This window comes from Antechinus flavipes, chromosome 1, assembly GCF_016432865.1.
Source record: "Antechinus flavipes isolate AdamAnt ecotype Samford, QLD, Australia chromosome 1, AdamAnt_v2, whole genome shotgun sequence".
NCBI classification, from domain to species: domain Eukaryota; kingdom Metazoa; phylum Chordata; class Mammalia; order Dasyuromorphia; family Dasyuridae; genus Antechinus; species Antechinus flavipes.
Genome location: NC_067398.1, coordinates 125,855,454 through 125,880,378, shown reverse-complemented (window position 1 = coordinate 125,880,378; position 24,925 = coordinate 125,855,454). Strand labels below are relative to the sequence as shown.

The following is a 24,925-nucleotide window of genomic DNA, read 5'->3' as shown; positions in this document are numbered from 1 at the left end:
ATCAATACCAATTATTATTACTGTCATCAAAACAAAGCTAACTATTTTACACCATGATTAAGTCAACAATCCTTATTAACATGGTCACTGACCAGTGGAGCTAATTAGCTATGACCTAACAATCCTCACTTCAGAGAATTGAGAGAAGGCCACCCAAGAAGAGGCAGAGAAGTAGCTCTCACATACATCTGCAAACTTTGTCTCCCTACATAGGATTTTTTTTAAATTTGCACAAAGTATATATACACCTGTTTTTTGCCAGATGTAACTAAGGTCCAATTTATTCTCTAATTATAGCATGATATGAAGAGGCTCACATATACAATGAAAGGGTGTCCACCAGTTAAACTCTTCAGCTAACTTCTCTAATCCATTCTCTCCCAGTTCCTTCTGTACCAAGAACTATATTGTTAACCTATCCTGGTATTAATAAGAGACTTAAGAACAGGCAGAATAATATGAAGAACCATCCAGTGGGAGAAGGTAATATCATTGTTCTCTTCCATCTCTTCTCTGCAGTATCTGAGAGCATACCATTTGTGACTATGACCTTACTTACTATTCAAACCATGGTAAAGTTGGCTGAAGAAGAAAAAATGAAGAAAGCATTCTGTATTGGTAAGTATTTTCTCAGCTTCCTCTTCATTTAATAAAATTTCACAAGGTACACAGTTTCTTATTCTTCTAAGTAATAGGAATTGAAAATTTTATTCTTATTTTTAGTGAAAATCTATATTCTTCTACTACTCACCTTTTATACTTTCTATCCTCCCTCATTCCTTACTTTAACCACAAAACATTGTATTCTCATAATTACAGGAATCAAATGGATTTCAAAATTTAAACTAAACTCTGTATCCAGTTCTCAGAATGCAATGTTTTGTTAGTATATGACTAACTAACAATTCCACTTCAGAAAAAATATCATAAAATATTTATAAAATAAAAATAAGGTTGGAACACCCAGAAATCATCTTATCAATTACCCTTTTCCAATTATTAAAATTCTACAGAAAAGGAGAATCACTAGGTGTTTTTCCCTACCAGAATTCATGCTAATGCTCAAGAAACCACTTGTACTATAATGAAATGGCATGAAATATCTCCCTGCCAATAAACTACGTATATACTCTTTTAAACTTGGGCCCATTAATTTGTCATTCTAGCCTTGAAGATAGCTAGGATTCTCCTTATACAAATTCACCTAGATAAATGCCAATTTGACCATAGCTAAAGAAAGGAGTAAAATTTTAGGTTTGAATATCCTAGTATCATATCTGTGTAAATTAATTAGCTTTGCAAAATGGCCAGATTCAATTGACATAATAACTAAGATGACAAGAGAATTAATAAAGACATTTTCTAATTTCACTACACAAAATTTTCCAAGGTGAACTGTGATCCTAATATAACTTAGAATTGCAGTCTGTCAATAAATATTTTAAAAGCACTTACTGCAGCCATTGTATTACCAGCTGGGGATATAAAGTAAAGCATAACAAATCCCTGCCCTCAGGGAGCTCACAATCTAATAGAGGAAAAAATGGAAGAAAGGGCAAGAAGGGCACCTAGAGCTGGGATTTGATGAAGTCCTACAGCTATGTAGGAATTGATCTGAGGAGGTAGTAATTACAGAATAACATCTTGCAGATGAAATGAGTTTCTGGAGATTGTGGAGGCTGGGAGAGATTGAACTTGGTGACTGTACTGCGTTGCTAATGCTAAAATATTATCACTGAATTATGAAAATAATCATTGACTTAGGTGACCAAAACTCAAAAAAAATTAGACTTCAGGCCAAGACAGTTAATATTTTCTGCCTTGCCTTTTCCTGAGTATTTCATGGGAATCTATATTTGAGGGGCAAACAAGCACTGTTATCTATCAATTGTCTTTTATGTTTGCTGATGGCTGAGAGAATTGTTATCAGTAAATAAGTTTGGTACCAAATGCAAATTTGATGACCCTAATATTGCTTTTGCAGCCTATGGGTTTTTAAAAGCTATTATATTGATTTATTTAATCAGTTTTCTTCTTCCTCCACCTGTTTTTTGCATCCCTTCCTGATTTGTGTTTCCTTCTGTCTCCAATTCTCTCTTTAAAATGCAGCCCTTGAGAAATTCAGTAAGGCCATTTTCAAATATATAAACCACTGGGAAGAATTTCCTTATCCTAAAATGAATGCCAACCGGCTCTCTGATAAAATCTACATGCTGTTTCGGTTCATAATGGACAAGTGGACAACAGACATGACCTATGAAGTAAGTAGGAGCTGTAAGTGGCTTTAACACTGCTTATCTGTAGTGTGATCCAGCTTTCTTGATGCTATCTTCTATGATGATATCAACATTCAATTCCATTCAGAAGCTATAAAGTTTGCTTTATTTATTACAACAATTTCTTTATTTTTCTTCTATTATATTTGTTTTATTTGACTGACTAAATGAATAATAAGAATGGTATTAATATATCATTTAAAGGAAATTCAAATCATTTAGATCTAGATATGAGAGGATGTACTGTTCTACCTATGTGTTCTCAACTTTGTTTTATTGCTGTAATATCTTCTAAGAGTGTTTAATTATATCCTGTGAAGTCATATAATTATAGCAACATCTACATTTTTCCTTTTTTATATTAGAAATAATGGGGATTTATATGGGATAGTTTATTTTTCACATTTTAAGTCATCCAATAAGTTTACTAGGACATCTTGGGCTCTTTTCACAAATGAACAAAAATATTTTAAAAGCCTAAATGGCTTTATTTTCCCTTGGAACATGATTAAAAAAACTTTTAAAATGTAACTACAAAAATGGAATGTCTAGTATGTAACCAGTTACATCTGGCAAAAAAAACAGTTTCAATTCTGATTTTATGTAATGCCAGAGGTAATAATCAAAATATTCTTTTGTAAATTACTTTATGTTCACTTAGTATTTATATTTTGAGTTTATGCCAAGATTATCTTTCTTTCCTAATCCCTCTACACTATCTCCCATCATATAAAGGAACTAGCCTAAGCATCATTTTAAAAGTCACATATTTTTCATTGATTGGATCAGGAGAATGACTTCTAATTTCATCTAGTCACAGTTGTTGAGGAAGGATGATAGAGTTGGACGTTGAGCACCAGAGTTTTTGTTTCTATCCCTATCTTTGCAGACCAACCAAGCGATCATCAAGGCTCATGGCCCAGCAGTGGCCCTCCTACTACACCGGGAAGACCTCCAGGAGTTTGCTTTGCACCATGTCCCTTGGCTTTTAAGCCAATATAAGGATGTTGAAACAGATTTCTATGTCACTCAGGTAGGCCAGGAGTCAATCACTGAGGGAATAAGTTCTAAGATCTTTCCACAGATCATACTGAGGACTACAGGGTTGCATCCTTGGAGTGCTATGATTTTGGAGAAATGACATGGGAAATGACATGCACCTGAATTCTGGCTCTACGACTTACTGTGTGAGCTTCAGCAAGTCACTCGCCCTCTCAGGCTTCAATTTTCCCACCTGTAAAAATTGGACTATATTTCTCTAAGTCCTCTTCTCACTTAAAATAAAAATTTAATTTTCTCTGTTTGGACAGTTTGCACAATTATACTTAAAATAAATATAAAATTAATATGAATATAAAAAGTAGTGAAGCTAGGTGATCAAAATTCTTTATTACCTCTATATCTGAGGCTGCTAAGGTAGGGAAATATTACATAAATGATTAGAAGTGACAAATACAAACGCTGTATCCCAAGCGGGTTTTGTCCTTTCCTGTACCTGCCAAAATGATATTAATACCCTGTTTGTTGCATATTATACTCCTGTTCCACCTTTATCTATCAGGTAATCTATCTAAGCAGCTTCCACCTTAGATTTAGAAATACTGGGTAAATATGAATCATCATTATTTCAGAGTCTAAAACAATTATTGGCTGCAGCCGACTTTTATGAAGTCTGCATTCCAAAGAACACAAAAAGTTCCATCTTTACTCTCTTACAGAAACAGGTAAGAAGTAGACTTTTGTCTTTATTTTTCTAACAGTATTGCTTTTCCTCTTTAGTTTCCATTTCATAATTGTCCCTCTTTATTCCACAGATCTGTGGCATCTCAGAGCTAAGAGTTAAGGAAAATGAAAATGAAGCTGTACAATGTTTCCTCATTCTGGGTAAGAACATCTGGTAGGAAGCAAAAAAACCTAGCTGAATGCCAAGCACTCAATGTAAACAGGACCCTAGTGCATCCTCAATAAAAAGGTTTACTAGCAGTGATGAAGAAACACTGACAGGCATATCACTAGCTTTTTTTCATTTAATACTGTCCTTCCTCCTTTGGATTCCTTCTTATATTCTTCCATGCTTCCAATGATTGTCTCCAAAGCAACTCCTCATTTATTCAGTGTTTGCTTCAGATTTTCATAACCAATCTGATCCCACCTGAAACGTAAACACATCCAATTTGAGCAAGAGGCCTTCTACAACATCCCTAAAAATTGTGTTCACCCAAACTCCACTTAAAGATTCTTTTATGAATAGCTCATTATCAATTCTACATTTGAACAGCTCTAAAAGTTATGAAATTTTTGCTTATAATAACATAGCGTCTGCCTTTTAGTGACTTCCATCCATTGTTTCAGGATCTGCATTTTGGGGCCACATAAAACAAAAATAGGCTTCTTCCATATGGCAGTCCTTAAAATACTTGGTAATAATTACCAGTCTTCTATTCACTAGGTTAAACAAACAGTTTTTCTAAACAGAACTCATTTAATATGGATTGCAATCATCTCATTATCTCAGATACCCTTACTGGATATTCTCAAATTTGTTAAGAACTTTACTCATACTGTTGCTTTCCTTTTTCTAAATTCCCTATCTCTATAATGCTGTTATTAGTCAACATTGTTGATAAAATATTGAATTGTCAATCTACTAAAATAATAAAATACTTTTTAATATTAGCTGTTGTCCAGACATCCTTCCCATAGCCTATTCTTCCACAGATGACTCTTTATATCCCAATTACATTTCACATTATTGGAATTAGCCCATTGTTTCAACTTAAAAATTTTTTTAGATCCTAATTCTGTTCTACATGCTAACTGTTGTTTTTTTTTATTTTCTTGTACTATGGATACTTGGAAAGTGCATAATCCATGCTATCATCCAAGTCAGTGGAAAAATTTCTTATTATTTCTATAAGAAGGATAAAGGCATTTTTCTGATGGTACAGGAAAAGAAATGTGTCATTGGCTAAGAAAAGTATGGCCATCCTGTAGCCTTTTTTCAATTAAAAAAAAATCTTAATTTCTCTTCCTTCACTTGCCCATTTCAGGGGGCAGGGGAAAGGGAGAGGGAAGGAAGCCTATAACAAATATGGATAGTTAAAATATAACAAATTGTTGTTTTATGTGTGTGTGTGTGTGTGTGTGTGTATAATATCTTTGTGCACCTTCTACTTCTATCTTCTATTCACTGATCCTTGTTCTTCACACTAAAACCATACAGAAAAAGTCAATCTTTCTTCCATCAGACAGTCCTTCAAATATTAAAGCACAGCAATTATGCTCCCTCTGTGTGCATTCTTCCCCACAATAAATACCTTCCAGGTTTGTCAATCTTTCTTCTTTTAACATCATTTTGAATCCCTTTATCATTATAGTTGGTTTCCTGTGAATGTGTTCTCCTTAATTAACATCTGCTATAAAATGTGACATCTGGAATTGAATGACACAATATTCCAAATGTGCTCTGATTAGTAGAGAGTACTACAAAACCATAACCTCCTCTATTTTGGACACTATAATTCTATTAATGTAGCCTAATGTAGTAAAAATGCATTAGCATTTTTGACATCCATATTATACTGTTGACTGATAGAGAGATTACAATCAGATTAAATCCCTAAAACTTTGCACACATGAACTAACTCTAAATCATTCCATCTCCTAAAATGATGTGTATGATTTTATATCTTTCTCTATTAAATTTCACCTTATTAGATTTGACACGTTGTTTCAGCCTATTGAAGTCTTTGGGGATCCTGACTGTGAATTCCATTAATTAACTATACCTCCCAGCTTTGTGTCATATGCAAATTTGGTAAGCCTGGCACATCTTACTCTAAATTATTGATAAAAAAAAAAAATGAAGAGCAGAACTAAATAAAAGACAGATCCCTGAAATGTGCCACTAGAGATGTCCCTCCAGATTGGCATCAATCCATTGAAACTACAATCTTTATAGTTGAGTGATTATTCAACAAGGTATGAGTCCATTCAATTTTACTATCATCCAGTCCACATTTCTTCATCTTGCACACAAGAATCTTGTATCAGAAAATAATTTGTCAAATGCCCTGATGAAATCTAAATATGTTTTATCAGAGATAATTCTTTCATCTTCCAGTTTGCTGGCTCTATACAAAAACTAATAAGCAAGCAAACAAATAAATGCATAAATACATAAAGGAGACTGAGATTAATTTGCTATGGTTTTTTTGGTTCATTTAGTTCTAAGTGTTAACTTTCTCTCCTCCTGAGCCCTTGAAGATTAAATCTATTTTATGATCTATTGTAGAATATTTCTAGATATTTATGTCAAAGTCATTACACTATTCTATAATTTTTTTCTGTTTTTAAATGATTAAAACAATAATAATAGAAGAGAAAAGGGATAAGAAAGTAAAAGCTTCAAGATAGAAGCAAATTTTTACCTATAAACCAGATATTCCAGAGAGCACAGTGGAAGGGATAGGCAGATTTGGAATGATACTTGTGGGGATGAAGGGAAGGACAGTTATATGATATGTGTACAGTGATAGAAGGTGGTTCAAAATCACTGGAATGAGTAAAGTATGATGGGGTGGGAATATGTTAATTACTGAAGAATGAATTCTAATAGGTTATCATCATTCCTAAAAGAACAGGTTGATATTACAAGTAAGCAATGAGGCTGAACTTTCTTATGATAAAGAGATTCCTTCATTTCAAGACAGCCTCAGAGTGGAGTTATCTTAAAGCTGCAACAAATTGTCTGCAACTAAAGGAGAAGAAGAGAACAGAATATAGGGAGAGTACCTATGTAAGAGCAAGGCAACAAATGTGGAGTGTGGGAGGGAAAAGTGACAGAAGGATAATGGAATGTATGACTCAATAAAAATACATCCTATGAGAAAAGTGATTAAAAAGGTCAGCATTGCCTCAATTGAATACATCTTATTTTCCTATGTTTCATGTAGATAGCTAGTATGTGACCTGGTACCCTCAGATAGCAGGAGAAAGTGAAAAGGGCCTCTAACACATTCAGTGCTGGTATATTCTTGTGGCCGGATAAAAAATAGGCAAGAATGATGGATTATGATTTGCATTAATAAAGGTACTTTCCATATTCATGAACTCACAGATAAATTTAAGTACCTCATTTTTGTTCTCCTCATTTGATAATGATTTTTATCCTTTTTTCTAATAAGTTAATGGTCTGACTGTAAATGATTTTATCAGTCATTTCCTGTGAGAATGTAATCAATTTCATTTGGTTTCATTTTATTTGGTCCTTCCTATGTTCAACACTTTGATTCTCTTCTTGAAGGACATATTCATGATATAGAAATGCTTTCTTCCCTTTTTGTAACTGAATTCCTCATGATACCTTCCATTGTTCCTCATCATATCTATTGTCCTCATATTTTTGAATGCTTTACCTGGGTATTTGCCTTCTTTTATCTATTCTTCACTTTATACTGCTGGATCAAATTAACTAGTCTCCAACCAAAAATATTGTTTCCACTCTTTGTTAAATGTGCACTCTTCCTAACTAGGAACCAGTATCTTAAGCCATGGTATATAATACTAAACCCTCTTCTTCAGCATTCTCTTTATGGAGATACTATTTTCCCCAAGTACTTACTTCTCTTCCAAAGTTTCCATCTGAATTTTTTTAATTTTCTGAGTTTTTTTTAAAGAATAGGAAAAAGAAAGACAGAAAAGGAAAATAAAACAAAACAATAAAAAAACAGAATGTTGTCATGTGTCTAGAAATATCAGGAAGGATTGAAAATAGGTAAAAGTAAATTTCTATTCAAAGCATATATAATAGAAGGAATTGTATTCATGAGTGCCCAGCTTTTCTTTGCTTCCTTGCAGGTTGTTCTTTTTTTTTTCCTAATGTATACTTTTTTTTTACTTTATTCTTTTTTCTCCTTTCATCCCCTCTCATTTTCCTCAAGCAATAGATATATACACATACATGTACACACATACACAGTCAAGCACACAGTTAGGCACACACACATACCCACCAACGCACCCACAGATACACACACACACACACACACACACACACACATATTTACACCCATCCACAGACTATATATACACAGATATACATATATCTATATTCACTCCTACTTCTTGTTGCAGTGTTTGTGTATATCTCTTCTTTCCTATGCTAACTCTTCTACTTGAATTCTACTCCTTAACTTGCCTTAAAATTAACCCCTATCCATAAATCCCTCCCTTGTCTTCTTATGCCACCCTTTATTTCCCCCTCCATCCATCTCTCTCCTCTTATACAGATCTTTATAGATCTTGGAAAGTACTATACTCTTCTTGGTATATATGTGGTTAATTTAATTTAATTATATATAACATATATAATAAATATAATAAAAATGTGGTATTTAATTTAATTACTTATTTAATGCATTCCTGATGTAAGTTTTCAGAACAACAAGCCCTCTTCCCCCTTCTAATGCCTCTTGTGTCTATTTTTCCTCTGCATCTCATTTGTATAACTTTTTTTCCCAAGCTACACAATTACTGATATCAATCTTAAACATATAGTACATATTTCTATATAAAAAAACATAGATGATTTTTCCATGTTAAGTTCCTTGAAATTAATCTTGGATATTGGTTCTTATATGTTAAATTTTCTATTGAGTTCAGGTTTGGTTGAAAATATAAAGTCCTGAAAAATCTGCAAGTTCATTGAATGTCCATTTTTTCCATTCAATTTTATAGATAATTTTGCTGGAGATGATATTTTTGGCTATAAACATAATTCTTTTGATTGCTGATATATATGATTCCAAAACCTGCAGTCCTTTTATTGTGGTTGCTACTAAGTCCTGTACAATTCAAATTTAGCTCCTGCATATTTGAATTTTTTTTCTTTTTTCGTGCAAAATTTCCTCTTTGATCTGGGGGTTTCAAAATTTGGCAATAATATTCCTATGTGTTTTTCTTTTTGAAGTGATAATTGGTTGATTTTTTCCTATTTCTTCTTTCCCCACATGTTCTATTACTTAAGATAATTTTCTTCAATTATTTCTTATTATTGTGTCAATGTCCTTTTTTTGGTCACAGCTTTCAGTTAGTCCAATTATTCTTAAATTTTCTTGACTCATTCTCCAGATCTGTTGGTTTTTTATATAAGATGTTCACATTTTATTCTATTTTTTCATTCTTTATATTCTGTTTTATTTCTTGGTCTGTTGCAGCTTCACTGGATTTCCCTTGGCCAATCCTAATTTTTAAAGAATTATTTTTATCTTTAAGATTCTATCTCTTTTTCTAGTTGAATAACTTTTTTCACATTCTGTTTTCTTGTCTGGTTTTTATTTATTTTTTTTTTTAGTTTTTCCTCAACGTCTCTCATTTGCCTTTTAAATTCTTTTTTTGAGTTCTTCTGTAAGTTCTCTGGGCAGGGAGACATTTCATGTTACTTTTTGGGGTAGAAGAAGCTCTTTTTACTTCAGTGTCCTCTTCTGAAGATGAACTCCAATCTTTCCTGTACCCATACTAAGTTTCTATGGTTAGATCTCTTCTTTGTTGGTTCATGTTTTAATGAATATTAGTATAAGCACCTCTAACCATGGGATGCTGGGGATGTTGCCTCTAGTTTCACTTCAGCTCTCCTTTCTGACTGGAAACCCAAACTAACAGCTTCCCCACTCCTGCCAATGCTTGAAGCCAGCAGCCTCTTTGCCCCACTGCTTCTGCACTAACTAGGGTACTGGTTCCTTCTCACTCAGAGCCATCTCTGCAGCACTGGTAAGCTTGGTGTTCTAATTAGCAGAGGTTCCCTCTATCTTCTGGACTCAGACCCCTACTCTGCACACAAAATCCAGGAGATGAAAGTTTCTGTGGTTCCTGCTAAAACACCAGCCAAACCCAGATAACCCCAGGGGTCCCCTCTTGGTGTTTCTTCAGAGTTAGCTTGGAGGTGTTTGTACTTCACAACAATTAACCCCTAGTCTGGGGTTTATTTTTCTTCAGATATTCTTGGTTTATATCAAGAGAACCCCTGTTCTACCCCTCTCCCCCAGCATCTTTAATTGTTCACCAGTCTGTGTTCATCCTGAGGTGCAAGTTTGCTCTGTTTGTGAGGGAAATCTGTAGAGCTTGAAATTTATTGACCTACTCTGCCATCTTCCCAGAATCCTCCTCCATTTGAAACTTTAAAAAGAGATAGGAAACACAACCCACATATCCTCAAACTTTCAGTTTTCTTCCCAGGAGTTAAATCATTAGGGATATTTCCTGATTTTTTAAAGTTTGATACAATTGTCAGCTATTTTGAGAATGAGGGCAAAGAATAAAGAAGAAGGAAGAAGAAGAAAAGGAGAAGAAGAAGATGATGATGATGATGATGAAGATGGTGGTGGTGGTAATTATAAGTATCATAGATTTTGCATATGTTAGAAAAAGTGTGTAGCTTTTGGCAGATTTCATCTTTCATGAAAATTATATTTGCTAGAAACAACATATTATCCTCTCTGCTTTCCTTAGCTAATTTCTTTTGAATGAGGATTCATCTATCACCAAGATTCATCACTTTCTCCCGAAATTAATATCTGATTTCTTAAGAGTTCATTGCCATGTGCCAGGAGCTTATCCAGCCAAATGTAAAAAAATAATAGCATTATGCAATTTTAGAGCTGAAAGAAACTTTAGAGATAATCTAAAACAACCTACTCAGTTGAGAGATTAAAGGTCTCGTCTGTAGTCACCTAGCTAGAACTGAGGCTGCATCACTGTGAACGTACTTTTAAAATTGAGTTGAATTGAATCTTTTCCTTCTATCCATCCAGCTTTTACAACAGTTCCAATATGCTTCTTTAAAATACACATGCTTAAAAAAGAAAAAGAAAATTATCAAAGGGGCAGCTAGATGGAACATTAGAACATTGGTCCTAAAGTCAGGAGGACCTAAGTTCAAATCCAACTTCAGATATTTAACACTTACTAGTTGTATGGCTCTGAGCAAGTCATTAACCCTAATTTCCTGCCTCCCCCACAAAAACCAAACCAAACCCCAAAAAAAAGCATAGTTTACTTGTGACTTTAAAACACTCCAGTGGCTCCATAAGAATCCAGTGAAATGTAGATTCTTGTTTTTCATAGATACCTTGATAACTTTTAGCTTCTTTCTTTAAATCTTTGGCCAGTGGCACTGACAAAAGGGATAAAGAAGCCATAGAACTGCTTGGATACAGTACAGGGCTGACGGCCATGTCTGCACTGTATCAGTCCAGAGTCAGAAGTGCATAATAAATTCCTTCCTTCTTCTCTGGCTCTCCCTTATCAGGAAAAGGATGAAAGTACATTCACTGTGAGCAAATCATTGTTTTGATCGTGTTCTTTGGAACCACTAGGAAATCACCAAGCAGAGATTGGAGGTGGGAACAGAAATCAAATATGTCTCCATGACTCTGTGACACTGAAGAAACTGTGATCCAATGTGACAAAATTATTGAAGGAGGGATGATGCTTATTCTTTGCAGCTTTAAATGGAAGAACTAGGAGACTGGAGGAAAACATGGGCTGAACATAAGGGAAACCTAATAATTGGATTGTCCTGAAGTAGAATAAGACTGTCTAGAAGATTCTGGCAATATAGCAGAGGCTAGATCGACTGTGATTGGAAATATAGACAGGATTTCTGTCTTGGATCCTGTTAGATCTATCCTGTTAGCTATAATATGTGCAAAGAACACTGACTTTGGGATCAGGTTCCCTGTATTTGAAACCCAGTTTTACTATTTACTTAGCTTTGTAATTTTATCACTATAACTCCTTCATTTTGTTTTCTCCTTCTGAAAAATAAAATCAAAGTCCTAAGAGCAAATTCTGCCTTGGATACTTAATGGTTGTATGTCCCTAGTACTAAGATCCTATTCACCTCTAAATCTATGATCCTATGAACTGTTATCTATGAATTATAAGGTCTTTTCCACCTATAATTCCTTTTTTCCTTTTTTGAAATAACTTCTGATACTGATTCTGTAATTTTACTCACTATAATGCCACAATCTGGGATTTTGCTTTGGTAATTTGCTGTTTTCTTCAAATGTATAATTTGATATAAAGTTAAGTTCTCCCTGATCTCAGGATTCTTCCACTCCTACAGCGCATTCCAACACAGCAGACCTGCTGGAATTTTTTGAAGAACAAGTGAGATTCGGTGATGAGAATATCAGAGTGGGAACATTCTCTTTTTTAAGATCTGCCGTCTATGCTGATGGTAAGTAAGAGAAAACTAAAATGTGAAAGGCTTCCTTTAGATCCAGAAGCTTGTCCCAAAACCTACCAAACTCCTATACATTCTGCTCCATTGCTCTCCCAAATCTATTTCATAATACCCTTCTTAGAGCCTGTTTTAATTATCTCTTTTAATAGATTTATTTTTAATTTTTATCATTTCATGATTCTAGCATTATTGAGCTTTTAATTCTTGGGTTCTTTAAAATACACATTTTCATTTCACTTTTTCTTCTATCATATTTATAGAAAATTGTTAGTTGGATAGCTAAACAAATCTTCATAAAGACCTATATATTTTTAAGGAAACCAATCTCCTCTACCCATCTTTTTACTCAGTCCAGCCTAGCATTCCTTCATTCTGACCCCTAATCTTCCATCCCTACACCAAAACTTGACTGCAGTACTTGTGCCTGTCCCATTCCATTCCCCCAGCAAATGTAACTGAGCACCTGCTGAATATCCCACTTTACCCATATTCCATCACCTCTGCATGTCTGTATGATGCACTTACATTTGTATAGAATAGTTTTCAAAATAGATGTGAGATTTTCACAACTCTGTGAGTATCAAGAAAAAAAAAGTTGCTGCTACTGCTAAATCCATTGCTGTTTACAAGTCACTACACAACTTTTATATCTTTTCAAAACACTTAAATATCTAGTTTGGCTCATCATGGTGTCCCTTTGAGGAAAGTAGTGCAGAGTTTGTTATTTTTATTTCACAGATGATGAAATTGAGGCTCAGAGAGTTTGATACCTTCCTAAGATCCCACATCTAGTGACTTCTGGAATATATGAAGGGGTAAAATTATGAAGAACTTTAAATATCAAGTAGAGTACTTTATATTTGATCCTGGAGCCACAATTAGTAGTCAGACCTCCTGACAAGCTGGTAATATATTGGAGAAAGGATTAAAATGCAAAAGGATGGAATTTATTAGAGAAATAGGAAGAATAAAAAAAGATAAACTCATACATGGGAAAGAAAAAAAAAAAACCTTAAACCTTTAATACAATGGGGAATTCAAATAATCAATATCAAGCAAAGTTAGGGATACTAGTGTTATTGTTTTCTTTTTAAATAAGAATCAGATTATATTCAAATAAATAGATCAAATAAATAGACCATAAAGGAATCCTCCACACCTCTCCCCAAAAACCCCAGCTGAATGAGATAGCATCAAAGGATTATTTTTTTGGAGCTGGACTTTAGAATCTTTGAATGGACAAGTAACTAAAAGTTCTTTCAATTGCAGCCTATTGATTACTAACAAAGTTAGGCACAAATAATATATTTGTGATCACTGTAGCATATAGGTATGGGGACCTAACAAAATAAATTAACCACCAAGAAGAACCCAAAGGAACAAAAGCAGTCCCATTGCCCAACAGCATCTACTAACATGCATCAATGATGCCATACTTTAAAGGGATTAAGAGAAATTGATGAGAATTAATTCAAAATAGAACAACCAAAACTAGTGAAAAGGTGAGGAACTAAAATGAGAGAAAACAGCATTAACAAATATTACTTTTGATTTTAGAACAGGAAGATGTGATTATCTTCAATTCTCTGAGGAATTCTCTTGAGTCTCAGAATAGTTTAGGTTGCTATTTAATAGTGTCTCTCTGTCTTTGTGTTTTTCAGAGCCCAAATTGAGGGATTATATTACTTTAATTGAAAGGACAGTCAAAATCGCCATGGATGATTACAGTATAAAAGTAAGAGGTTGGATAGGATCTTTCATTTGCTTGTCAGAAAAGGAATGCATAAAATGGTCATGAGACTTTGAACTGTAAATTAGAATGACAAAAAGAAAAATGTCAGAATCATAATGCCCAAAATTCAATTTACCTTTTTATTTAAAAAATACATATATTCCACAAAACTGAAATTCTATAGAAGAAACAGACCTCAGAAGAAAACATTATGGGATATATTTGAATTAATCATATCACTGAGTAATTTCAATTATTAATAAATTATCTGTTACTTTTCCTAACACATATAGCATAGAAACAAGTACTGAATAAATGTCTAATAGACATTAAAGTTTTCTCCTTAATACTTAGTAAAGAAACTTTTATTTTTTGTATTTATCATAAATGGAATAAAGAGTCTTACAGATGGGAGGTGCTTGGATACATGTCTGATGGATGAAGGCCTCAGCTCTAGAAGAAGATACAGGCATTTTACTAGATCACATTAAGTAAAAATAGTACACCAAAATTCTCTAGAGCACTTAGCATCTAACTTCTTTCTAATATATGGTAACTGCTTTTAAAATAATCATAGCTTCATTGACTCTACACAGTGATCGGGCATAGTGAATAGACAGGTTATGTTTTATGTGAGAAAGATGAAAGAGAGTTCCTGGGGAGAATTTGGGGCCAAAGGAAAATTCACTGAATCCTTAAAGGCAAAGTGCTGGCCCAAGGAAAATTTGTAACGGATAGGATACCTTTGTACTTCCTTTCTGAACATACCCTGTTTATACTGTCTACTGCGGTATCTTGCCTGACCTTGCCTTTCCTTGTCAATGTCTTGTGTTCAAATATCCTTCTGCTGTCCTCCAATGAAGTATTATATTTCCAATCAAATCAAATAATCCACTATTATGTAGTAAATTACTAATAAGATTTGAGCATACTTCTACTATTCTGAGCTTTTCTTAAAAAGAGGTAATATTTTACCTACAAAAAAGATATTTTCTACCTATAAAATTCCAAATGATATGGCAGGAGGGAGTTGGTTTTGGTGATACAAATAGGCCTTGCTCTCAAATAGAATTCTAGTGGGGGAAAAGTTTGAAATGCACAAAATGGATGAAAGTAACTTGAGGGACCAGGAAAGGGCTCCTATGGGAGACTGATTTTGAGGTAAGTTTTGATGGAATGCAGAGAAGCTAGGAAGTGAAGATGAGGAGAAAGAGCATTCCAAGTATGAAAGACAAACAAAAAGGGACTGAAGTGAGATATAGAGGGTCATGTTCAAGGAATAGGAAGTAACATTTTCTCACTACATTACTTTTGAAGAATATTTTATTTGAGTGACTCAGGAAAATAAAAGAAATCAAGTTTTGTTCCATTTAACATCATATATCATGTACACGTTTCTGTTATTCTAGGTGAGGACTTCTACTCTCCTCCTCATCCAAAGCATGTGTGAAAAGGGCTATCTGGAAGCAAGTGAAGGGTGGCAACTGATTGAATATATCTTCTTCCAGTTTGCATTTTCCAGGAGGAATTTGGTAGGGTTCTGAATACTATGTTTTCAGACTATTACTGGTCCAGAGCTTATGCCAGTAATATTCACCATTTATATCTGAATCCCCACCACCACCAAACTGAAAGGAATTGTCTCGGTAAAATAACTGAAGCTTACTATAAGCTCTCTGAGATTATAACTGAACCCTGGCTGATTGATGACTCTTTGGTATAAGTGCTATGTAAGAAAAACCAGAGTCAAAATAGCTTAAACTCAGGTTTTTCTCTGTTTCAATGAAAACCATCTTCTTTTATTCTATCTAGAATATTTTCACCACATAAACAAAAGGTCAAAAAAAAACCATCTTATCCTTGGGTGGATAGACAGAATCTTCTAGGCCATTATAAAAATAGCTGAGTAACACCCACTTCCTCTGGCATCATTAAACCATATAAAAATTCTATTCAGTTGGAGTATCACAGAGAATAATAGATACATACAGATACATATATATATGCACATACACAAATATACACATACATATATATGCATATACATATATATGTAATTTACTTCTCTATGCCCAATTTTTATGAGATAAATCTAAGATTAATGATTTGTCAGGGATACTGTAGGAGGAATTTATTCTTCAGGTTGGACTAGACAACCTCCAAAGTCCCTTTCAATTCTGGGATTATATAATGCTCTTATTCTATGGAGAAATGTCACAAAATTTCCAATAGAGAAGGCTCAACATAAAAAGTAAGTATCAAATAATGGTATTATTTTTTAATCAAGAGGGGATCCTGATATTGGAGACAAGGTTCTATGTCTACAGAACTACCCATGAATCTCCAACTCTTTTAAACATAGTCTAAATTCTTGACCAAGTATATCCTCTACCAAAGATTTGCCAAAGTGAAAGACAAGAGTTAAAAAATCTGATTCTTAGGAAGTAACCAGTTTTGTCTTTCTTAAAGGTGGATCCAATAAGGCCCATCAACCAGGAGTACTTCGTGGCAGAAAATTCTGTCCTAGAAATTTCTCTCCAAGTCCTACGGGGATTGGACCCACTTGTTAATGGAATGCCCCAAGTAAGTAATTATCTTTTGTTGCCCTTGAGCTATATATGTATATATATTGTGGGTATACCCTTTTCATGTGGATTGAAGTGTTGGGTAGAATTTATCTCAGTTGGAAATATACAAACATTTTCATCCTCTATTTGGTGAGCCATTATCTGAGCCTCTATCATGAAGTAAGTGGTCATATTGATGCAGGAATCTTAGATTTGTTTTTAGAGGGAATAAAAGCAGCTTAGTGACCTAATTTGCCTTAGTTTCAAGGCCCCAAGGCCTTCTCTGTGTCCTATCCACTCATAGCCTTTTTCTTTCCCTTACTTACATCATCTAGATCCTTCTTGTTGACTATAGATAATTGATTTAATACTTTAACAAGCTGAGATAACTCATTTAGTCAAAATAGATATTAATTAGCAGATAATTCATCCATTCAATATTTCAGCATTTCTTTTTGTGTATATAACACTTTTTGAAGCTTTTTTAGTCTCCTCTCTCCAAAACTTCTTGAAAAAAGTAGGCTAATACCTAATGATTCCTCCTCACCATTCTTCAGCCTAATCTACTGTTCCTTTCCACTCTCCATTAAGGCTGTTCTCTCTAATAGCATTTTCTAGCCATCTTTGCACCATGCCCCCTTGTATTAACACCACAAAATCTCCTCTCCCCTTCCACTGAGATCATGAACTTTGCTCCTAGAACCATCTTGGACTCTAATTGGTGAGCTCTCATCTTATATTCCCTGAAGTCAAGCTTCTACTTTATTTCCCAGTCATCATGCTCCACACCTTCCCATCTTCCATTTATATGTTATCTTTCTTTCTTAAAAAATAAACTCCTTGATGTCAGAAAATGTCTTATTTACATGCATGCTCTAGTTCTTTTCACAGTGCCTGGCACAATCAGAAATTAATAAATGTTTTTGTGTGTGTGATGGCATCAATAATCCCTTCACCGGCCAGAACATTTGAAACTTTATATTACTCTTTCTTCTTCATACTCTGTCTTCTCTGTCTTCCATAACAATACATCCTCCAAATTCTCCTCATATTCTAGATGTTTGTTTTTCTGTTTTCAATGGTTCTTCTTCTTCCTCCTTCTAGTTCTTTGACATTTCCTAAAGCTATAGCTGTCTATATCTTATCAAAAACTTTTACAAATCTCAGTGTTCATACAGGCTTTCCTATCAAATCTAGAATAAAAGGAAAATTATTCCTAAGATACCCTATTTCACTTGGGAATTTGGGAATAGCCTCAATAATTCCCCCTTTTTGGCACCATTATTATTAGTATCTCTCTCACATATATACACCACCCCCTTCAAAAAACACTTTTGTAAAAAAATAAACATAGTAAAGCAAAACAAAAAAGTGAGATAGAAAAGGATGGACAAATTGTAATATTGCAGAAGTGAAATCAATAGGAATTTTGCCACTAACTGGATAAGGGAAAACAAAAAGATAGGAACAAAAGACAACTGCAAAGTTTCAAGTTTCAAGTCCTAAATCCCTTCTTTTTCTATGAAGCTTTCCCAAGTCACCCAGACCATAACTATATCTCCTTTTCTCAACTCCTGTAGCCCTTATTATATATTATCCTCACCTAGTTTTTAATCTCTGTGATGGTATTGTCAAAACTCTGGCCCTTTAGAGTTTTTAAGCTCTCAGAGATGAAAAAAATCTTAAGAAAAGGGATTTTAGTGTCTTTGCATCTGGGACTGATTCATACTTTGCAAGTGATTATGGAAAAATAAATATGTTCACGCATTAGCAGTAAATCTATGAAGTAGCTTAACTGTTCTGAATTTCAATTTTAAAGTAATGCAAATAAAAATGACTAAACTGTGTATACATCCTTAAATGATATATAGCCACATGAAAAGGTTTTCCAAATAATTGAAAATTATAAATGACCACAATAAAAAATATTTCAAATGCAAATTAAAGCAACTCTTTTTAAGTTTTAATCTTATTCAATGCAAATTTATGTTTGAGAAGGATATTTTGTTAAGTGAAGTATGGATAGAGAGAGAATTTAGAATTGGGGATCCTAAGAAAGAACTACTATGGTAACCTAGATTCAAGCAAGTTTCAGTGTGAAATTATGAGACATTGGAGTACACTGGTAGCATTATATGGAAATTTAAAAAGAAATGATTCATTAAAAAGACATTAGAAGAAAGAATTGTTTAGACTGTAACTTATCAGATATAGAAGATTAGAAACAAGGCTATTCCAAATGAAAACAAAGTTGAAAGTTTGACTAGAACCAGTTGTGAATTTGAATTATTACTGTTTTTCTAGAGATCGAGGCTAAGCTGATAGTCAAGGTAACCCATACAGCTAGTAGTTTCTCTTAGGAACATCAAAAATGAAATAATACTAAGACTTCTATTAATGATTCTATTTGCCTAGCTTTCATACAATGATCCCTTATGTAAATTTTTTTTAATTATAGAGACATTTTATTATAATAGTATTTGCTAGTAACAGGATTTGACTTGTATATCCAAAAACAGATTGTATTATGGCATAATAGATAGAAACTGGGCTTGGAGTCAGAAAGGCATGAATTCTAATTTTACCTCTAACACACCCTGACTGAGGCATTGTGGATAAATCACTTAATCTCTTCTTTCCATCGAGGCAACTCTCCAAAACTATAATTCACGAAAATAATTCACTTCTATGCCACAAATTCCTTATGCATCTGAGATGAGTCAGAAACACACAGAGAGAAAGACAGACACAGAGAGACAAAACAGAGATATAGGGGGAGGGGGATATTAATGGAGCTTTCTAATAGCAAAAGAAGAAAACCATAAATAGAGAAAAATGGAAAGGTATAACCTAGCCTTGATCTCTTACACTATATTTTCAACAGGTGCTATGGCCAAAACTCCTAACTTTTGTGGTACCAGTGGAATATACTGGAGTTCTGCCCTATCTGTTTAATATCCTTAGGAGCCTGCTGATGGCAGAGGAGAAGAAGCAGTATGCTGATGAGTCAACAGCTCTTGTCATCTCTGCTGGACCAGGTTTGTACTTTTAAAAAACCCTACTGTTTTTCTTGTTATGGACATATTCCCATATAAAGCATGGTTCCTTCATGCCATCCAACAAGATCTAAGTGAAAACATGCTCTGAATCTAATCAGAATCATTCCAGTTCCACTAATACTACTATTTAACTTCTCTTTCTAGTGAAACTTCCTTCGGCCCAACAGCTACTGGCCAGACTTTTGGTGAGTATGGTTTAATAAAGCAGGGGAGGATTATGTGGGGAAAAACACTAGGATGAAATTGAGAAAGCAGCTTTAAATCCCAGATTTGTTGCTTATACATATGTGTGGGACCTTGGGAGAATCTTTTTTTTATTCTCAGTAGTATTTTATTTTTTCCAAATAAAAGTTGTTAATTTCCAAATAAAGTCATTAATTGCTTCAAGTTGTTTTTAGTGGGTTCTCTAGCATTCTCTAAAATAATCACCATATTATCTGCAGAGAATGATAATTTTCTTTCTTCATTGCCTATTCTAATTATTTCAAGTTCTTTTTATTCTCTTAGTACTAAAACTAAATTTTCTAGTACAATGTTGAATAACAGTAGTGATAATGGGCATCCTTGTTTCACCCCTGATCTTGCTGGAAATGCTTCTAGTTTATCCCTGTTATATATAATGCTTGTTGATGGCTTTGGATAAATGCAATTTATAATTTTAAGGAAAACCCCATTCATTCCTATGTTCTCTAATGTTTTTTTTTTTAAATTAGGAATGTGTTTTATATTTTGTCAAATTCTTTTTCTGCATCTATTTAGATAGTCAATCAAATGATTTCTACTATTTGTTATTGATATGGTCAATTATGCTGATAGTTTTCCTTATATTAAACCATCCCTGAATTCCTGGTATAGTCTCACGTGGTCATAGTGTATTATCTTGATTATAAGTTGCTGTAATTTCTTTACTAATATTTTAATTGAAAATTTTTGTATCAATCCATAATTTTTTGACTGTTTTGGCACTTCATGATTTAGGTATCAGCCCCATATCAGTGTCATAAAAGGATTTTGTTAGAGCTCCTTCTTCCCCTATTTTTCCAAATAGTTTATATAATATTGAAATTAATTTCTCTTTTACAAATGAATTCTACCAAATGTTTAATGGATCTGGCTCTGGAGATTTTTTCTAAAGGAATTCATTGATGGCTTGTTCAATTTCTTTTTCTAATATGGGGGTATTTAAGTATTTCATTTCCTCTTCTGTTGATCTGCAATTTATAATTTTGTAAATATTTATCCATTTCACTTAGATTGTCATATTTATTCACATACAATTGGAGAAAATAGCTCCTAATTATTGTCTTAATTTCCTCTTCATTGGTTTCCATTTTTGGAATTCACAGTTTCCATTTTTGATACTGGTAATTTGGTTTTCTTTTTTTCTTTTTTTTTCTAATCAAATTGATTTATTTTGTTGATTTTTCTTCATAAAAATAAAACTAAGTTTTATTTATTCAATAGTTTTAATTTTATTAATATCTCTGATTTTCATCAAAGTTTCTAATTTAGTATTTAATGGGAGTTTTTAATTTGTTCTTTTTCTAGCTTTTTTTTTTTGCCTGCCCAGTTTTCATTGATCTCCTCTTCACCTATTTTATTTATGTAAGCATTTAGAGATATAAATGTTCCTTAAGAACTGCTTTGGTTGCATCCCATACTTAAATTTTGAGATAACATAAAAATGTTATCTCATTCTCTTGGATGAAGTTATTGATTGTTTCTATGATTTGTTGTTTAACCCACACTTTTTTTTAAAATTAGATCATTTAGTTTCCAAATAAATTTTTATCTATTCCATGGCTCTTTATTACATGTAACTTTTATTTCATCATTATTTGAAAAGGATGGATTTAATATTTCTGTTTTCTGCATTTGATTGTGTTGTTTTTATACCCTAATAAACTGTCAATTTTGTGTAAATGCCTTGTACCATTGACAAAGTGTCTTCCTTTCTAATCCCATCCAGTAGCCTCCAAAGAGTTATCAGACCTTACTTTTCTAAAATTCTATTCATCTCCTTAACTTCTTGTTTATTTTGTGGTTACATTTATCTAGTTTTGAGAGAGGAAGAATGGGATACTCACTATTACAGTTTTGCTATTTCTTCCTGCAACTCACTTAACTTCTCTAAGAATTTGGATGCTATGTTACTTGATGCATATATATTTAATATTGATATTACTTTATTATCTATGATACTCTTTAGGAAGATGTAGTTTCCTTTCTTATTGCTTTTAATTAGTTCTATTTTTCCTATGTTTGGTCTGAGATCAGACAGCTACCCCTGCTTTTCTTTTTAACTTCAACTGAAACATAATATATTCTGCTACAGCCTTTTACCTTTGTTCTGTGTATGTATCTCTGCTTCAAATGTATTTCTTTTAATCCACTCTGCTATCCATTTCTATTTTATGGGAGAGTACAACACATTCACATTTACAGTTATGAATATCAACTCTGTATTTTCTCTGTCCTATTTTTCCCTGCATATAGTTTTCTCTCTCCTTTTACTCTTTCCCTTCTCATTAGTATTTTTCTTCTGATCCCCACTTCCCTCAATCTGCTCTCCTTTCTATCAGCCACTTCCTTTTCTTTCCCCTTTCTCTACCTCCCTTTCTATTAGATAAGACAAATTTCCATGCCAAACTAAGTGCATATGTTAATTCCTCTTTCAGCCAAATCTGATGAGATTAAGGTTCAAACAATGCCAATGCCCTTCTCTTTTTTCTCCCTACTGTAATAGATTTTTTGGTGCCTCTTCATGTCATGTAATTTACCCCATTTTGCCTCCTCTTTTTACTTCTATCTATGTACTGTAGAAGGCCACAGATAGTAAGGGAGAATTCTGGGTAAAGTATAAGACCTTCAGCCAAGAGGGAACCTGATGACAATGTCTGGTTCAACATCCCATCTCCCTCTGGGACATCTCATCCTTCCTGAGACGTCAAGGAGGGCATGGCCACCTGTGTTCCACTTGAAACAAGGGATACTAACAGTAAAGAAGCATTTACATATTTATAGCAGGGTGCTTATAATTAGCACTTGTGCAGTGTGCTATGGTGATGTAATGGTACTATAGTTAGCATATGCTCAGTGTGCTGGAGGTAAGTAATAATACTAAAGTATTTAGGGGCTGAGACTTGAAATAAATGGACTCCATCTTTGATCACTCTCATGGGTCCTCTGCAATCACTCCTCTACTAAGACTCCTCCAGAGAGCTAGTCCAGATGGTATATTTTGGCATCCCAGCGTGGGGGCTCTAGAAAGCATAGTACATATTGGCACCCCAATTTGAGGGCCCTAGAAAGCACACTACAATGTATATACCCTTTCTAACTGCCCTGACAAAGTTACAATTCTCAAGAGTTACAGCTATCATCTTCCTATGAAGGGATATGTACATTTTAACTTTTAAATTATACATTTTTCCCTTTATTCTTTATTTTTATATGCTTCTCTTTGAATATTTGAAGATCAAATTTTCTGTTCAGCTCTGGCCTTTTCATCAGAAATCATTATAAAATTCCCTATTTAACTGATGTGCATCTTTCCCTCTAAAAGATAATGTTCAATTATGCTAGGCAGTTGATTCTTGGTTGAAGTTTAAGCTTTTTTATGATTCTGAATATTGTTTTCCAAGCCCTCCAATTCTTTAATGTGGAAGCTGCTAGCTCTTGGGTAATCCTGATTGCCTTATTTGATTTGTTTATTTTTGGCTGCTTTATAACATTTTCTCTTTGATCTGATCTAGGATTTGGTTACAATATTCCTTGGAGTTTTAATTTTGGGGGTCTTTTCCAGGAAATGATAGGTAATTTCTTTCAATGGCTATTTTACCCTCTGGTTATAAGAGTAGTTTTCCTTATTGATTTTTTGAAAGATGCTATCCAGGTTTTTTCTTCTTTTTTTCTTCTCTTTCTTCTCCTTTTCACTCTCCCTCTCCCTCTCCTTCTCCTTTTCCTTTTCCCTTTCCCTCTCTTTTTCTTCTTTTTTTCCTTTTCCTTCTTCTCCTCCTTTCCTTCTTTTTCTTATCCTTCTCCTTTTCTTCTTCTTCTTCTTCTTCTTCTTCTTCTTCTTCTTCTTCTTCTTCCATGTAGTCCAATAATTCTTAAATTGTCTTTCCCAGTCTGTTGTTTTTCCAATGAGTATATATACATTTTCTTCTGTTTTGTTATTTTTTGTTTTGTTTTGTTTTGTTTGACTGATTCTTGATGTCTCATTGACTCATTTGCTTCCATTTTTTCAATTCTAATTTTTAATGAATTGTTTTCTTTGGTAGCTTTTTTTATCTCCTTCTCCAGTTGGTTAATTATATTTTTAAAGTAGTTGTTTTCTTCAGTATATGTTTTTTTTTTTTCCATTTTGACAAATCTATTTTTAAAGAATTGTTTTCTTCAGTATATACATTTTCCCCATTTCATCAAATTATTTTTAAGGAGTCAATGTATTTTTCCCATTTCACTAGCTCTGATTTTTAAGTTTCTTTCTTCAATCAATTTCTGTGCTTCTTTTTCCAAGCCATTGGCTTTTTTCCTTAAGATGTTGACTTTTTTTTTCAAAATCTCCAGCATAGCTCTCTTTTCTTTTCCCAATTTTTCTTCTCTCTTACTTTGTTTTTTAAAAATTCTTTGTGAGATCTTTTATGAGAACCTTTTGAGCTTGATATGCCCCTTTCATATTTATATGCCCCTTTGATACTTCATATGTAAACATTTTGCCATTGCTGTCCTCTTCTGGGTTTGTGTTCTGATTTTCCCTATCACCATAGTAGCTTTTTTTATTGTCAATTTCTTTTTTTTTTTCTTTTTTTGCACATTTTTAAAAGATAAGCTTTGTTCCTACGGCACAGGGGAGATTTTCCCAATTATCTTTTATAAGGAGACAGGAGTCTTTTATTGACTTATCTGTGCTGGGGCCTAAGGTGTTGCCAGTTTTCCACTGTGCTGCGTTGTCCTGGCTTAGCCCAGCTTGTTGTGCCTCATGAATTTCAGAGGTTCACAATTTGCCTTCTGTGCTTGTGTTGAAGATCTCATAGCTG

The 24,925-nt window shown here is 33.6% G+C and overlaps 1 protein-coding gene across 1 annotated transcript in view; it reads left to right on the top strand.

The window, feature by feature from the left end:
* Positions 1 to 24,925, top strand: part of MROH2B (maestro heat like repeat family member 2B) — an 83,112-nt gene that overhangs the window by 12,432 nt on the left and 45,755 nt on the right. The window contains exons 5-15 of the mRNA XM_051990345.1: positions 520 to 618; positions 2,110 to 2,261; positions 3,166 to 3,309; positions 3,908 to 4,000; positions 4,091 to 4,160; positions 12,406 to 12,519; positions 14,187 to 14,260; positions 15,667 to 15,789; positions 16,727 to 16,840; positions 19,709 to 19,862; positions 20,028 to 20,068. Coding sequence (XP_051846305.1) covers positions 520 to 618; positions 2,110 to 2,261; positions 3,166 to 3,309; positions 3,908 to 4,000; positions 4,091 to 4,160; positions 12,406 to 12,519; positions 14,187 to 14,260; positions 15,667 to 15,789; positions 16,727 to 16,840; positions 19,709 to 19,862; positions 20,028 to 20,068 — 1,178 coding nt within the window. The remainder of the gene's footprint in view (positions 1 to 519; positions 619 to 2,109; positions 2,262 to 3,165; positions 3,310 to 3,907; positions 4,001 to 4,090; positions 4,161 to 12,405; positions 12,520 to 14,186; positions 14,261 to 15,666; positions 15,790 to 16,726; positions 16,841 to 19,708; positions 19,863 to 20,027; positions 20,069 to 24,925) is intronic.